The following is a 16434-nucleotide window of genomic DNA, read 5'->3' on the forward strand; positions in this document are numbered from 1 at the left end:
TTGTGTTTTTGTCTGCCTTTTTCACAAAAATATTTTTTTTTTTTTTGCTTTGTTTGTTCCTCGTGCCAAAAAAAAAGTGGATGCTTGATTTCTGTTTCCAAATCAAGCACTTTTTCTCCACTCCCCACAAATTTGTGACCTTAGCTTGAAGGAGTTCCTAGCTAAATATTTGCCTAGTGTTTGTGGAGGTAGAAATTCATTCCTATGCTGAGAGCCTGTGCAGATGCACGAATTTGAGGAGTCAACATGGTTCTTTTAAGGTGAAGTAATGCCTTGGGAATCTATAAAATTTCTTTGGAGGAGTCAAGAGCATGTGAGAAAGGGGGATCTGGTTGATACAATCTGTTGGGATTTTGGCAAGAATACTTACCAGAGACTCTTAAAGAAACTAAACAGCTATAAAATAACAGGAACACCCCTCTTGCAGACAAATGGTTGGTTAAATGGTATGAAATAAGAGTAGGGATCATGTTGAAACATTTTTCTCTAAAAGGAGTTGTCATACAGCTCTGCTTTGGAGCTTGCACTACTTGTACTCCTTCCACCCTTCCTTCCCTTACCTAGACCATTTGGGAACATGCTGAAGCAAGAGCATTTAGGCTGTGATGCTACGGAAGAAACGTGTTCAGGATAATAAACGCGTAAGCCAATTGCAGAGAGTACTGGAAGGCTCTCATGAGCTTGGGTGATAAAACATCAGTCAGATTTAGTGTTGATTAAATACAATTTAATCTTAGCATCCTGTACATAAGAACCAGGCTTTGACCTAGCTTTTACTGCTCAAGAATGGGATCGTAAGGCTGTAAGAGGCCCATGGAAGTCAGCTCAGCATCCTGAAGCATGCTTAGACACCGGATAGCATTAGACGAATAGTTAAGAAAGCAAGAAAGAGAAAAAATTATCATTGTGCCTTTTGTACATTCCTGTGGTGTGCCCACAATTGGGGATTCTGTCTATGGTCTTACTCCCCCAACCCCAAGGTGATATAGGAGAAACGGAAAAGATGTAGAGAGGCTATCAAAGATACAGAGCAGCTTTTATATGGTGAATGAGAACGTAGAGTGGGAATTTTTAGACTTGAAAAAAGGTGTTGGAGTAGAGGATGAGACAGTGCATAAAATCACAGCTGGCATTAAGAGGAGAAATAGGGTTCAGGTGTCACTGAAACAGCGAACAACTGGTTGTTCGAAGAAAGGAATCAGATGAGAGATGCAAAGCAAAGAATAGTTGGTGTCACCTTATGCAACATACAGTTAAGCTGCAAACCTCCTTGCCACAGCATGGTGGTTGCCAGAGTGCTCTCGTTAAAAAAATCCTTTGATGCATTTGCACAGGAAAAATAGTTTGTGGGTTATGGAATAGAGAAACACCACTGTGTGCTGCTGCTGGTGGAGTAAGTGGGTGAGCTGCAGATCCTGGGGAACTGGGGGGGACTGCCCTGGGGAGGTTTCGCTGCCTGCGGAGCCTTTTCTCGGGGTTTGGAAGCAGCAGAAGGGGGTAGATGACCCTGTCATTCTGGCGTGGCATGGTTTCTTCTTAGGCTGTAGTCTAGGTGCCACTTATTTCTACTCTGACAGGCGTCGTTGGAATGTATAAGGTGCACAGCGAACCTCCAGCTGGCTCTGTGCACAGAGCTTGAATTCAGCCATTACGAGTATTTCTTGGCTGGTATACTGAACTATTTTTGTCATTGTCAGAAAGGGTTCAGACCAGAAAGCTAGACAGAGTTCTCTTTCTCACTGATACGGCAACAGACAAAAGTATATTACAACTGTAAAAATCCCTTTTGCCAAAAATGATGCATCCCTGTTTTAGGATAGACTGAATATATCGAGTAAAGGCTAACTTGAATCAGCAGACATGAGTTCAAGCTTCTGTTGTGATAATATTGGACATAGCTACGTACAACGTAGTTACATGTTTGTGATCTCACGTGCTTAATGCCCATGGCCATGTTAAAATATTCTGTTAACATTTTAAAATTATCATGATCGTTGTGAACCCTAAGCAATGGCTACCACATAGCTCAGGAGGTGGTGATGGTGTCTGCAAAAGTTAGTTATTTCAGGGTGGCATCCAAATATTTACTGGAGAAAGGAGCTAAAAGTATATATTCCAGTCAGTGTTCTGCAGGAGGTACAGAAATAGTGTAGTAGTTGTCTGACAACCAGAAAGAGCAAGGTAAAGTGCAAAAAAGCCATTTTTCCCAGATAAGTTTGCTGTTCTCTTGTACAGTAAGTTAGGGTGCATGCATAAATGCCTTCAGAGCTCTTGCAGTGACAGTCAGAAAATCTCAAGTGGGTCAGATGAAGAATTTTCAACTGTTTTATCAGAAATTAATTATGTTTTGGTGATGTCGTAATTGAAATATTGAAAAATAAGGCTGGATTGTGGCCGAGCGTTCCTGGGGCGTATGTTGTGATGTGGAAGAAACATGCGCCCCTGAAGGAGCAGCCTGTCTCGAGAAAGAGATTGATTGCTTAGAAAAACCCAAGCTTTTGCCTTGGGCTACTCCATAGTTAGCTTAAAGATTTGCCTGTAACGTGGGCTAGCCTGCACCGAGTTAATAAGGGCTAGCTTAATAGCGTTGTTTCTATTTTGAAAACCTAACAAAATAAAGCGCCTTTTTTTTTTTTTCCTGGAGAAGGGAAAGAAAGGGAGAGCGGTTCTGGGTGAAGCTTCAGGATATTTTCGTTTGCAATTCCTTTTTCTGAATAATGTGACTTAAAAACAAAATCAACCCCCCGAAAACAAAGAGGTTGCACTTTGCTGTGTAACTCGTTCTCTATTAATAAATCCGCTATTACAGTTTGTGTTCAAAACAACCATGCAAAACACAAGCCTATATTTCAAGTAACATAAAACCGTAAAATTGCAGCATAAGGAGTAGTTGATCCACTCATACAGCATTTTCCTCACCCTGAGACCAGGAAAAGAAGTAGTTTGTTGGAATCCCATGTAACAAAGTCATGCGGTTTCAAAACCCAGAGGGTCAGGAGTGACAGCCAAAGCTCTGGTACTTGCCAACGCAGCAGCTCTCAGTGCTTTCCTGTGCTGAAGTTGTACAGTGTGGAAGGTTAAGACATGGGAGAGGACTGTTTGTCAACCTGTTGTAAAAATTCTGTGTAGAAATTGAGAGATAATCACAAGGGGCAGGAGAACTCAGCTGCATGATATGTGTGGCAAGATAACTATACTTCGTAGGCATGCTTTCTGCATTTTGTTAGATTCTAGAGTATTTTAAAGTATTTTCCCAAGCCAGGAGTAGTCTTGAGATGATACAGACATAAATTGCAGCTGTGTACCAGTGCAGAAAGGTGTAGTTAACCTTGCTGTACCTCATGCAGCCAGCAGGGAATCAAGCTGAGTACCAAGAGAAAGGAAGGCAACTCCAGGGCGTGGATGTGAGTAGTGACATGGACAGGAATATCTTCTGTCCTTAATATTTGATGTCCATCAGCCAGCTAGCTTCTGCCATCTGCTCTTTTTTTCAGCCCTTAAACCGAGTCAGGCAGTTGCTTTTATTTCCTTCATGTATTGGAAGTGCAAGCATAGAATATGCTTGACTGGGTAATATAGGAAATAGTGCTTCAAGGAAACTAACTTAATATTACCAAACACTGCGCTGGTAGGAAACTGAGTACTGGCCACGTTGTACTTATGCAACCTTTACAGCATACGAACATTTTGTTTGTGTGCCATATCTGGAATTGTGATTTGCTACTCTATTTTTAGCACTGCTCTTTTTAAAGGAGAAACTTCCATTCTGGTCTGTGCAAGGCCTTTGTTTGACTCTGCCATGTCTTCAAACCTGACCACTGCTTTGACACTCATAAATATTGGGCTTGTATAGGCAGCCGCATCCTTTGGTTGCTCCATATGTGGGAGAACACTTATTAGATGGATGTTTCCAGGAGCAGACACATACCGGGCAACACAAGAGCATGCCATGTGATAACTGATTCACCCACCCTGGTGCTGATTTGGGTAAACTGTTGCTTTTCTGATAGTTTTAAACTGCATTTCGGGTTGTCCAATGTGTTGGGGTACAGGCTCACTCTTCTCTGAAGAAATGCACTTTGTGTTCCTGTTGTCTGGGCATGGTGGGATTTTGGCTGGAAAAATGCTTTGCCTGGAAATGGCGTCATTTACAAGTTGTGATTGTACAAAAATTACACTGAGCCTCACATTTCTTTATACACCTAAAATAAATTTCTTAGCTGCAGAGTGCATGAACTCCTCAAAATAGTTCAAATCGGAGGGTCTGCCTTGAAGTCTGCTTTTGCAGCAGCGCTTCGTGAAATCTGAGTGTCTTAAACGTGCACGCAGTCCTCCTACACACACAGAGCTCTCAGCTTGTGACTTGAATTCTGCTACAGCAGGAGCATCTCTGGGGTAGCAGCAGAATGCCGCTTGACGATGCTCTTCACTGTACAAGTTAAGGAGGCACACATAGGTCATAAACACCCCAAATGGCAAGCAGTCTCTATATAATGAAACTTTAAACTTTCAAGGAAATGTTGAGGCTAAGATTTCTTTTTATTGGGAAGAGTTCAACATGAACCATCTCAGCCATATCTTTGGAACTCTGACCAAAAGAATAGGGAAGGCGTGACGATAAAGCGTGAAAAACGCTCTTCATCCCTTGTTTGAGGAGATGGCAAGGTTGAAGACAACCTAATTTGTCTGTGTTAAATCAAATTTTGCTAAGGCAAGAGGCTGCACATTGCTGCATTTACTGTAATATAAAATAATTTAAAAAATTAATTTCCTCAAAAAGTCAGCATTGATGCATGGTGGCAGAAGCTGCCTTCTGCCCCCTGCTGATGTATCCAGGCCGCTTTACTTCAAATTGGCTTGATAGGAAGTTGTTTTAAAATAAATGCTGCGGTCTCCTGCTCTCAAAACAATGAGTTCACTACACCTCTGAAAAATCAGGTTGCTTATGTAAGTACCTAAATAAGGCTGTATCATGCCAGTTTGAAAATAATTTTGTAACTTCTGTATGCCTCCTCTTCCCACAAAGGAGATACGGTGGCATATACGGCAGCAGGGCACTGTGCTTAAAGGCTGCTTTTTATTTGAAACAGGTAAGTCTTGGAGAAGGCAATTTAATCTGGTAATAGACCCAATGTCCCCGAATCTGGGCGTTTGCTCTTGGCTGGGTTGTCATAGCTGTGGCTGAGCTGTGTTCCGATAGCCCTGCCGCAGGTAGGAGAAGGTTGAACCTGATAACTTCCAGAGATCCTTTCCAGCCAATATGCCTGTGATTTCGTGATCAGCCTACCATACAGCACAGAAAATGCACGTGACTTGCCTAAACTTCATCTTTTTATTGAGGTCAAACCCTGAGATTGCTGTATTGAGCCCTGATCTTGGTGGGAGACTGCAGTTGTCTGTAGGGCAAAAATACCCAAGTAGAAGTGAATTGAGGGCCAGGGCAGTCTAGCAGCTATTAGCAGCATTATATATATATATATATATATGTGTGTGTGTGTGTGTGTGTATATGTGTGTGTGTGTGTGTATATATATATATATGTATATATGTTGTGGTGCTTCAGCAGCTCAGGATGGAAGAGGGAGGCTTAACTTTCCGAGCAGTATGGAGATAGAGAGAGGAGGAGTCACGTACAATGCTGATAATCCATTTAGAAACTAGGAAAATTTGAAATAATGTACATGAAAAGCTGTTCTTTCCCTGTTAAATCTTACACGATTGTGCACTGTGAAGTCAGAAAACTACACAGAAAGGTAAAAGCAAAATCCTAGCCTTTATTAGATAGTGTATTTTGAGAGCCATATACCAGCAAAACAATTTTATCCTCCAAGTCTGACTTAATCCTTAATGTGTTTCCCAAAGCATGAGCTTTTCGTACAGCAGGCTGAGGGCGTTATCTCTCATCTCTGTAATGACCTCATATTGAGAAGTTATGGGACTGAGTTGTTCCCTTTCGATTGGCTGCGTGCTACCTGGCCACCTCTTTCTTCCTTTCAGTGGCTGTTTGCAGAGCCCGGGACTTTGCACCCTGTGTAACTGATCTTAATTTTTAACAAAATAGTTTATGTTAATGCCATTTCCCCCTGCCCCCTCTCAACTTCATATGGAATTTAATTGGACTTTGTTCCGTGTTACAGGCTGAATGCGCTTAATTACTTCTGGTGCAAAGTTAGAGACTTTTGTTTCAGAAGTGGCTCTACCCCAGAAGAGTGCTTTGGCAGTGGGCAGCTATCACACCGTGACCCTCGGTTGTCGGCCTGGCCCTGTAGCAAGGTGGCACTATGCTGGATCCTGGAAAAAGTGTCTTTCAGTGGAGCACGTAGCAAGAGAAGAGAGTTGGCGGGGACTTTTAAAAAGGGACACCAGCTCTGAATTTACATGCATACTGCCAGGAGCTTCATGCAGGGGGAAAGCAGAGCGGTGGGAAGAGATGCTCTTCAGGCTTGTGGAAGGAGGGAGATGCTGTTCCCATGAAGCTCTGTATTTCTTAGTTGTTTATGAGGGTGACATGTACACGATTAGAGAATGTAATGTATCTTCCAACATTGAACCTGGATTAAACTAAAGGGCCAGGATGGTCATAACTAGCTGGGGCTCTGAAGGAGTGGCTGCAAAGCATCCCTCAGTGGACTCAAGGTACCTGTATCACTGTGCTTTGTTTCTCCAACGCTTTGTCTCAAGGGTTTGCAGAGGAATCCTGAGCTTGTGGGCTGTGCCAGACCCAGAAACAGTGACTGGACTCAGACCATACCTGAGCTGGGAAACACCGGGGGGATCAACTTCAGTCAGATAAATGCTATAGTAACCATGAAGCAACAGCTCTTTGCTGCAAAGAGGCTTTCACGGTTTTGACCTTTAGGCTTTTGTTTAAAACTTGTGGTGTTTGTTTACTGGGCAATTGCTGCAGTAGGTTACCGAGAGTACTGTGTGAGTGGAGTTTCTGTTGGAATAATTTATTTGCTTCTTTTAGGGCAGTAATTATTTACTAAGTATCAGCAGTTGTCTGGAATGTCTAGTTAATTATCAGCTCACCTCTGTGAAAGTGCTCATAGTGAAAATACTTAAATAAAAAATTGAAAGTTGTTCTTTTTCCACTCGTTTCAGGTACTGGGTCCATCTGTCACATCTGAATTGTGTTGTACTAATTCCCTAAGTACCACCTCAGACCATCTCCTTGATGCACACTCACAGCATCATGGCCAGTACTCAGGAGCGCCTGAGCTTGTCTTCCTCTCCAAACTCGGTCGGCAAGGCTTTCTGTGAAGATAAAGACTTTAGCAGGTTACATGATGAACATGCACCTACTGGAAACCACCCGTCCCCCGAGCTCATAGAGGATGTGCGTGAGAAGGGCTTGCTGCAGGCAGACCTCATCGAAAACATGAGCAGCCCAGTCACTGCAGCAGTGTTGACCAGCATCAGCGAGGACTCTAGGGACCAATTTGAGAACAGCGTGCTGCAGCTGCGAGAGCAGGATGAGTCTGAAACACCCATTCCTCAGGGCAACAGGAACACTATGGATGGAGAGAGCAACAGCGGGGCAGATGATGTTAAAGTCCAGTTCAACAGATCAGGCAGTGGGAGTGGTGGGTTTCTTGAGGGACTTTTCGGTTGTCTGAGGCCTGTGTGGAACATCATCGGAAAGGCGTACTCCACAGACTACAAACTGCAACAGCAAGGTAAGTAGGGGAAGCAAACCCATATTGCTTCTGGGGGAACATGTGGAAAGCTGGGAAAAAGCCCTGGGTTGCTTTCCTCATCTTCACGTGACCATTTTTGTCTTGTGCAGCCCTATTATGGGTTTGCAAAGAGAAATCCTGCACTGTACAGCCAACAGCTGTCATTTGTAGCAGAGGCAGCTCATGATGGAGCCAAAACCAAGTGCCTGTTCTGCCCCATGCCTTGGACTGTTGTGACAAGGTCTGAATCTGAACCAAGTGTTTGTGTAAGGGAGGACCAGAAAGAGTTGTGTTGAACACAGGGATTGTAATAACTACTTCATTTCTGCATTTTCTTCATGCCAGATGAAAAAACACAGGCATAGGTATTTCTACTCCTGTATACGTGAAGGCTGTCCCCAGCTGACCACCAAACAGCAGAAATATTGCTTCTCTGTGGGCATATTATGCTAACTTTTATGTCTTTTTGTTCAGGGGTAATTTTACTCTCTAAATACCATTCAGTACTTCCCTTTCCAGAAATATGTCCTTTAATGTTTATACCTTTTTCATTTAGATGTATAAATGTGTATGTGTGTGTGTAAGTATAACTATATATATAAAAAATATGTAGTTTGGGAATAAGCAATGTCCCAGTCAATCGCATACATAGATCTTTACGGGTTATTGAAGGCTAAAGAGCAGAGTTTGCTGTGCCTTTGCTGTCTAATTTCTCCCCTAGCACAGGGGGAGGGAAGTGGCAGATGGGAGAAGAACAAGCTGTCATTAGAATTAAGGAGCTGAAATGGTTGAGGCTTATTGAAAATGGGAACAGCCTGGCCACCATACTATACTGTGGGGTAGAAGTCTCCTGTATTGCTGTGATCATGACTCAGTATTAATCAAATGGTTTTCTGGCATCGACAAATTATAAGAGATGTGGTCAGAAAACCCATCCGAGTGATTCAAATCTAAAGCCCGGAGCTGGGTTGGGGAACAGTTCCTAATACGAGGGAACAAAGCTGTTAAATAACATGTTAGGTGAATCTGCCTTGGAGTAAACTTACTACTACTTCTTCGAGTCAATCGTTTCCAGTTCATAGCTTGGAAATCCACCCCTGCACTGCAGAATGGCAGGAGACTCCTAATCAGCAGCCTCTCGTCTGTCAGACCTGTGGGCTCAGTAGGAGTGGTCTTGGATTTGAAATCCTTTGGCAAAGCTGGTTCTAAGTTTTGTCTGCATGTTGTGAACTCGGTATGTCACATGTGGCTGAGTCTACAAATAAAAAAAAAAAAAAGACTGCAAAGTCCATGGGGAATTAACACTCTTGGGGCGATTGCACAATATGTGGAATCAGATGTGGTGGGTTTTGGAAGAGACGGCATCTGGCTGGGGAGCCTCCCTTGTGAAGGAAAATGAGCTTTGGAACAGCCAGGTGACATTCAAAGGAGGCATGGTGTCAGCCAGCTCCTTTGGTTTATACTTTTTTTTTTTTTAAGTGAAGTTGAAACTTTCCAAGGGAGGGACACAGCTGCAGAGTTACATCGGCTGCTTCCAGCAATTCTGTGACTATCCCACACAAGCGGTGTCTCACCAGGTCAGACCTCTCATCACCGCTGGCTGCTGCTGAGCTATCGTGTGCTTGCCTGTAAGCTCGAATGGGTAGCTTCAGGAGAGCTACCTGTGAGGCCAGGAGATTGTGTTTTGCTTAATTGGGACAGCAGACGCATTGGAGACCACAGTTTAATATGTTTTTTGATGGCCCACGGGGGTCACTTTCTTTTGTATGAAAGTCACTAATAAAAAAGGTGGAAGCGCTAACTAATGAAAATGAGCAGCAGAGCGCGTTGTGTTTGGGGGGTGCATGTAGAGCTCCTCTTCGTATGCACAGAAGTATCTTTCTGTTCTCAGTTGCATGAGCGTGTTCAGGGCTATAGATTCATGGACGCTTTGCAGCTTGCTGTTGGCATTAGGCCCTTCCTAAAAGGGCAATTTTGAAATGGCTACAGATGTGGTAAGGCTGAAGATTAATTGGGATCTGCTATGTATGGCCTGTGTGGTTTAGCTGCATCTTCAATGTCTTCACCGTCATGAATGACAAGAAGATTTTTTTTTTTTAAATTTTTTTTTTCCTCTGGAGCAGATCAGTTAGACTGATCTCTGATGGTAGTAGTACACTTCTATTACCCAAGGATAAACTTCTTTAAACTGCTTCTGTGCTAAGACTTGACGATTTTGTCAGAATATTCATGTTCCCTTTTCCAGATGATCTCATTCTTGCTTCTTGCCGCCAGAAAAATCTTTGTATGTGCGTTTCATCAGCTACATACAAGCCAGCAGTTTAGTAACTGATGTACGTGAATGCTTTTATTTTTGCTGTCTTTTAGCAAGAGCACAGGGGATGCAAGGTTTGTGTTTGTGCAAGCGCTATGCGTTTGGAGAAGATGGGCTGAGGAAATGTTTCTGACTCCTTCAGCAGTAAAGAGAGGTTTGCGGTGGCCTTTCATTCCCCTGGGAGCTTATTTACAGCTTTGGGCTGGTGCCACAGATCTGTGCAGATGATTTTCCCCCCCTTCATGAAACAACCTTAAGCCTTACCCAGGAGCAATCCTTTGTGCTGAGCTGAATCAACAACTGGGGTAGGAGTCCAGTTTGGACCTGCAGCCATGGGGGACTTTGCATTGCCTGCAGATGCTTCCTACTACTTTTTGCTGCTCACCAGCATCCCTGCTTTGGATCTCCTGCAGGCCCAAACTCTAGGACATGGTGGTGGTGTGGTTGCAATTAGTAAAATATAAATAGGTTTCATGCCCTTTGCAAATGTCTGATGCTTGAATCCATATTGCCTGTGAAGCCAACTGTATTGCTTGGCTCATGACTTGGTGAATGGGGGCGAAGATGAGAAGAACTTTTACGTGATTCCATATTATCTTCTTTTTGAAATTACTCCTCCAGTTCCCTTCTCAGTATCTGAGATGGTCATCAAGAGGAGTGCATTTCTGTGCTTCCCTTGAGGACCCGCACTGGGTGGAGCTTTTGGTCAGCTGGAAGGTGCTACAGGGTGGTCTGCTGGTTGACCAGCAGGGAGTGTTTGCTTTTGTATCATTCAGTGGCTGCCAGCTGGTTATCTGAAGTTTAAGTATATGGGGTTTGACCCATAAAATCACTCCTGACTATGTTTTTCTGGTTTTTTTACGCTGCTTTCTAAAGGCTGTTGGTGAGTGCGTTCAGGGAGATATACTTAGTTCTTTAATTTGCGTCTACCAGTTATTTAATTTGGATTGTTGGGACTCTATCGCTTTATAGTAAGGCTTGTTTGTGTTTTCTACAGGCTCATTAGACTTCCTAGCCATTTCCTTTGAATTAAGAATCTGTCTTCAGGAGTTGCTTTCACCTTCCCTTTCACAAGTTACGTGTTTACCATCATCGTGCGCATTTTTGTGTAAACCTGAAGAGCAGGGTGCTTTATGAAGTGTGCTTGTGTTTGTGGGGTTTTTTTGTAAACCAGAGATGCTTCTTGTCATAATGCCAATGCTGGCGAGTAGCCAGCGTTGGCAAACGGCAAAAATTTGCTTCAAATAGATTGACTCAATGGCTCAGGCTGCTCCTGCGTTTCTTCCCCATGGGAAACAGATTCCCATCATTCTACTCAAATGGTTCTTAATCACCTTAGAAATGCAAGCTCTAAAATGCAGCGGCTGGGTTATTTCCTGCTGCTATTACACTTTAATTTATTTAAGGGAAGTATCCCGCAGGTTTCTTTAGGCCCAGAAGAGTCTGGAATAAAAATTGCTCTGTCCTGATAGGAGATATCCTCATCTCTCTTCTGCTAGAGGAGGTGGGAGTGCTAGGAGAGCTGTAGCAAGCCCTGAAGTCTGGGCAGTCTCAAAGGACGTTTAGCCAAGCAGTGTTAATGGACTTTTTGAACATGGCTGGCAGTACTGTGTAGTCTTGATTAGTGCCTCCAGATGTGTTTCCTAGCCACTTTGCTGATCATTTGAGGCATTGCTCTTCTAGACGGGTACTTTGCCTTCACTGTGGTTAGTCATCATAGCCATGCACCCAAGTTCTTGCAGATGGTTTATGCAAGTCCTTTTCTGTTTCAAGCTGTTGGTTGAGATCACAGATCTCTGCATCACCTCTTGCGTGCAGTGTTTCTTGTTGTATGTGCTGTGTAGATGCGCCATTGCTGGGACAGCCGTAATTCATCATTCTTTGCTTCAGCGTGGTGTGGACGGTCTATACAGGTGGTGGGGAAAGCTTTGTTTATAACCTGCTGTCTGGGTGATGTGCACGGTCTCAACTTTCAGCTGTATTTAGCTGGCAGTGTGTTGAGTCCTCTCTTTTCCAGCCTTGCCAATTGCCTCTCTGCAGGACTGATAAGACTAACTTACACCTCAAATGCTGGGTTCAGCGTTGGGCCCCTCACTCCCAGAAGGACATGGAGGGGCTGGAGCGTGTCCAGAGAAGGGCAAGGAAGCTGGGGAGGGGTCTGGAGCCCAAGGCTGCTGGGGAGCGTCTGGGGGAGCTAGGGGTGTTCAGCCTGGAGAAGAGGAGGCTGAGGGGAGCCCTAATTGCTCCCTACAACTGCCTGAGAGGAGGGGGGAGCCGAGGGGGTCGGTCTCTGCTCCCAGGGAACGGGTGATGGGATGAGGGGAAACGGCCTCAAGTTGTGCCAGGGCAGGTTTAGGTTGGACATAGGGAAAAATTCCTTCCCCTCAAGGGCTGTCAGGCACTGGAAGGGCCTGCCCAGGGAAGGGGTTGAGTCCCCACCCCTGGGGGTATTTAAAATCCGGGCAGAGGAGGTGCTTAGGGCCAGGGTTTAGTGGTGGGATGGCAGGGTTAGGGGAACGGTTGGGCTTGGTGAGCTTAAAGGGCTTTTCCAACCTAAATGATTCTATGATAACTTTGTAATACCGACCCTTGTCACCCTGTTGTCCTTGAGAGTGGTTGTAGGGAGCACATACACAGGGTAGTTTAGATGTGTTTTTTAATTGGTGGATTTGGGTTGTAGTAGAAAAATGCAGGTTTGCATCACTAGCAAACCCTGGTGTTCAGTTGAATGTAGTACAGTGCTTTTCTCCACCAGCATTAGTTTCTTTGGGAAGCTTTTCAGTGCTCGACATGTTATGGGAACCAAATGAATCACTGATGCTGGCCGTCTTGAAACGTAGTAATGTGCTCCTGCACAGTGAAAGGGTTTTTCTGGATTTTTGTCTTACTTTACATACAGTTTTACTCTTTGTCCTTCTTGAAATTCCCAAGGATGTAGGATGTCTCACTGATTGTTGCTACCCTGAAACCTCTTCCCTGAATTGTGCCCTTGATGATCAGGGTGCAAGTGGGAGATGGGAAAGGATATATCTTAGCAAATAAATATGAAAACACTTTGCAGGAGGAAGCGCCTGAACTTTTGCTTGCTTTGTTTGCAATCTCTCTCTGCCTTTCCTGTTGCGGAGGTTAATAGGAAATGTTAAGAGCAAATTAGGGCTCCTAGGTGATAGCAATGTAGTTACCTGTTACTGCTCACAAACTTTGGGTGCTTCAGGGAAGTAAATGGTAATGTTGTGTGCTTTATACAGGAAAGGCAGTCCTCTCGTATGTGAAGAAACAGCTATTTCAGTACAACACAACGGTTTCAGTGTTGCCCATGTAAAAATACTGTTCATCAACAAACACCAAAATCAACTGTATTTGCCATGTTCTTTCAGAAGCATTGCACTTGTGAATTAAATAGAAATAGGGATCTTCTCAATTCGTTTATGAATTTCCTTCTCTGCTTATGTTTTCCTTATTTAAAGAGCCATCTTTAAATGTCTAAGTGTCTAAAGAATTAAATACCCATTATAAGTATCGTGACAAAAAATTGCTCCAGATGTTTGGTGAAGAAGAATGCCCTGTGGTCAAGACAGTGGTCACAGCATGCTTTGTGCATCAATTTCTGTTGGGTTCTTACACGGGCAGGCATTTCTTGCTTCAATACCAAAGGACACATTTGCTGGTAGGCGATAGCGCCTTCGCAGCGGCATCGTAGTCTTGAAAATTGAGCATAGGGACTGTCCGCTGCAAATCCATGGTTACTGGAGTTGCTCAGTTATGAGGCATTTCAGCTGGGAGCTGCATGCGCTGTCTTAATGTTTTTGTACAAAGTAAGTTTGCAAGTGCATATATTGGTATGAAAAATAGACTTGTGTCCATGAAGAAACACGCACTGAGGACTGAACTTTGCCCTGCCAAGTCGGAGGAAATTTTTGCTGTAGATTAACAATGCTTTAATTTATTTTTTTTTGGATCAGTGAGCATAATGAGCGCTGGGGTCTGGCTCACAATGGGAGCTGGCTTTCCTTGGCCATGCCTGGAGAGCAGTCAATCGGCAGGCGGCATCCAGCTAGCGTCTGACTGCTGCAGGAATGATCTGAGGGAAAGGTTTGAGTCAGGATCAGTCCAGAGACAGTTTGGGTATATCAGTTTCCCTTCAGTGGTGACAGTATCTCAGGTGAACGCTTTTGCTAATCCCCATTTTAGCCCTGGGAACACCCCGATGGCTTGGGGACCGGGTGAAAGAAGGCACATCTGTGTAGTCATCTGAAATAGGGATCTATACGGGCCTGACTTTCTTTTATCTCAGAAATCAGGGAGTTGCTTGTTGGTTTTGCTGCTAAATAATTTATTCCCTGAACTTACACATTTATTGAGTTACAGTAAATAAATTATTGCTTGCCTTTTATCTGGCTGTTTGTGGGATGCTAAGGTAATTTGAAGGTGACTCGCAGACAACAAGGCTTTTTGTTCCGATGGGTACAACTGCCTTGAAACAGTCTATACAGTGCTACTGGACCACTCTGGCAGCGTCCCTACAAGGTGCATGAGGGTACCTAAGAGGAGGAACTGCTTTAGATTTTTTTGCCTGTTTGACACTGATATACACAATATTGGTGTGGGAAAGACCTGTTTCTGTGACTGGTGGTTAATGTGCTTTGTGCTGGGTGACTTGGCGGTTGCTGGTCTGTGTTTTACAACTTGCCACCTCCAACTTTCCATTTTATTTCCTTTTTTTGCCCTGTTTCGGGGTGGGGGATGACCTCAAATTTTTTTTTCATCGGTTGCCAACGTGAAATCTTCTTTTCCTACCTGTGCTTTTCAGTGGAGTCGTGTATTTTATAAGAGATATCATCATTGTTCAATTTTGGAGTACAGGACCTGCTCCCTAAATTTCCAATCCAGTGTCCCTGGTATGTGAAATCGCTGCCTGCCAAGTCGAAGCGGCTCACCCAAGTGTCTTTTACGTTATTTCTTTCGCTTGCCTGTGCCTAGATACCTGGGAGGTCCCGTTCGAGGAGATCTCGGAGCTGCAGTGGCTGGGCAGTGGTGCGCAGGGAGCTGTCTTCCTGGGCAAATTCCGGGCGGAGGAGGTGGCCATCAAGAAAGTGAGAGATCAGAACGAGACTGATATCAAGCACCTGCGGAAACTCAAACATCCTAACATCATTGCGTTCAAGTAGGTTGTGAAACTTGTTAGAAACATACCTTTAGTAGCATTCGCGTATGTACCCTGGCCAAGTTGTTAAAACCCAGGGACTAAGCTGTCTGTAGGACAAAACAGGTTGTCATCCTTCCTCTCAAACTGTCACACATTCTTGTGCAAACCAAGCTATGGATGCCATTCCCACCCAATGCTGTGCTTCGTGCGCAGGCTCTCAAAAGGCCCGCTGTGAACCCTACAAATCTGCAGGTGTGGAAGCTGAAGGAAACCCACCCCTGTCATCAGGGAGGTTCCTCCCATGCAAAGCATGCAGGAAACGTTCCCATTCCTGTTCAGTAAGGCGGTATTAACAGAGGTTTGCCCAGGCAGAGTAAGCAGGTTACTCTCCTGCTCCTCGATTGCCACCTTTGAGAGTTGCTGTGGGACTTTGACTCTGCTGATCCTCAGTAGCTGTGTGTTTTCTTTGACAGGGGAGTTTGCACTCAAGCCCCATGCTACTGTATTATCATGGAGTACTGTGCACATGGGCAGCTCTACGAAGTCCTGCGAGCAGGGCGGAAAGTCACCCCTCGGCTGCTTGTGGATTGGTCCACGGGGATTGCAAGTGGGATGAATTACCTGCACCTTCACAAAATCATCCATCGAGACCTCAAGTCACCAAAGTGAGTCTCTAGCTACTTAAACATCCCCCAGTTAGGGTTGTCTTTTTTTTTTTTCATTGAGGAATAGTTTAAAGTTAGGTCAAAAACCCCATTATTTTTTTTCCATGTTGACTTAAAACTAAGGAGAGTGAAGCTAATGAAATTTATTAGCACTCCCCTCCTGTGCCACAATTTAATGAGACTGGAAATTTTACTGCTATCTTACATGATAAATAGCAGTCAGGAAATATTTCTAATGACGTGATGGTGTCTGGTCCTTTTTCAACATGGGATATTCTGTTGCCTTCTGCTTTTTTATTTTTCCTTCTTAATTGTTCTTTTATAACTTTCCTGGTTTTCTGGAATGAGTCTTTCTCATTTCTCTTACTTTCTGACTTAAACTATCTGGCTGCTTATATTCTTATTCCCCAGATGTTTGTCACTCCTTTAGCCCGCGATGTGACTGTGACAGTGCGTTAGGATACTAATTTTAGATGGTTTATAGTACAGTTTAAGGTACAGCTTTACTAAAGCTTTGAAACACCCCCAGATACAGTGAATCTTCATGACTTGTTAATTTGCAATTCTATCAGGATTGATTTTTTGACTTGTAGCATTTAGAAATGCATTTGAGGCACAAAGCAGAACGAG

At 43.9% G+C, this 16434-nt stretch overlaps 1 protein-coding gene across 6 annotated transcripts in view; it reads left to right on the forward strand.

Moving 5' to 3' along the window:
- Positions 1-16434, forward strand: part of MAP3K13 (mitogen-activated protein kinase kinase kinase 13) — an 82450-nt gene that overhangs the window by 46017 nt on the left and 19999 nt on the right. For all 6 annotated transcript variants that reach the window (XM_035899970.1, XM_035899971.1, XM_035899975.1 and 3 more), the window contains 3 exons: positions 7105-7679; positions 14974-15157; positions 15613-15804. In XM_035899970.1, coding sequence (XP_035755863.1) covers positions 7178-7679; positions 14974-15157; positions 15613-15804 — 878 coding nt within the window. In that variant the 5' untranslated portion in view covers positions 7105-7177. The remainder of the gene's footprint in view (positions 1-7104; positions 7680-14973; positions 15158-15612; positions 15805-16434) is intronic.

This window comes from Egretta garzetta, unplaced genomic scaffold (genome assembly GCF_000687185.1).
Source record: "Egretta garzetta isolate BGI_Z169 unplaced genomic scaffold, ASM68718v1 scaffold448, whole genome shotgun sequence".
Taxonomy (NCBI): domain Eukaryota; kingdom Metazoa; phylum Chordata; class Aves; order Pelecaniformes; family Ardeidae; genus Egretta; species Egretta garzetta.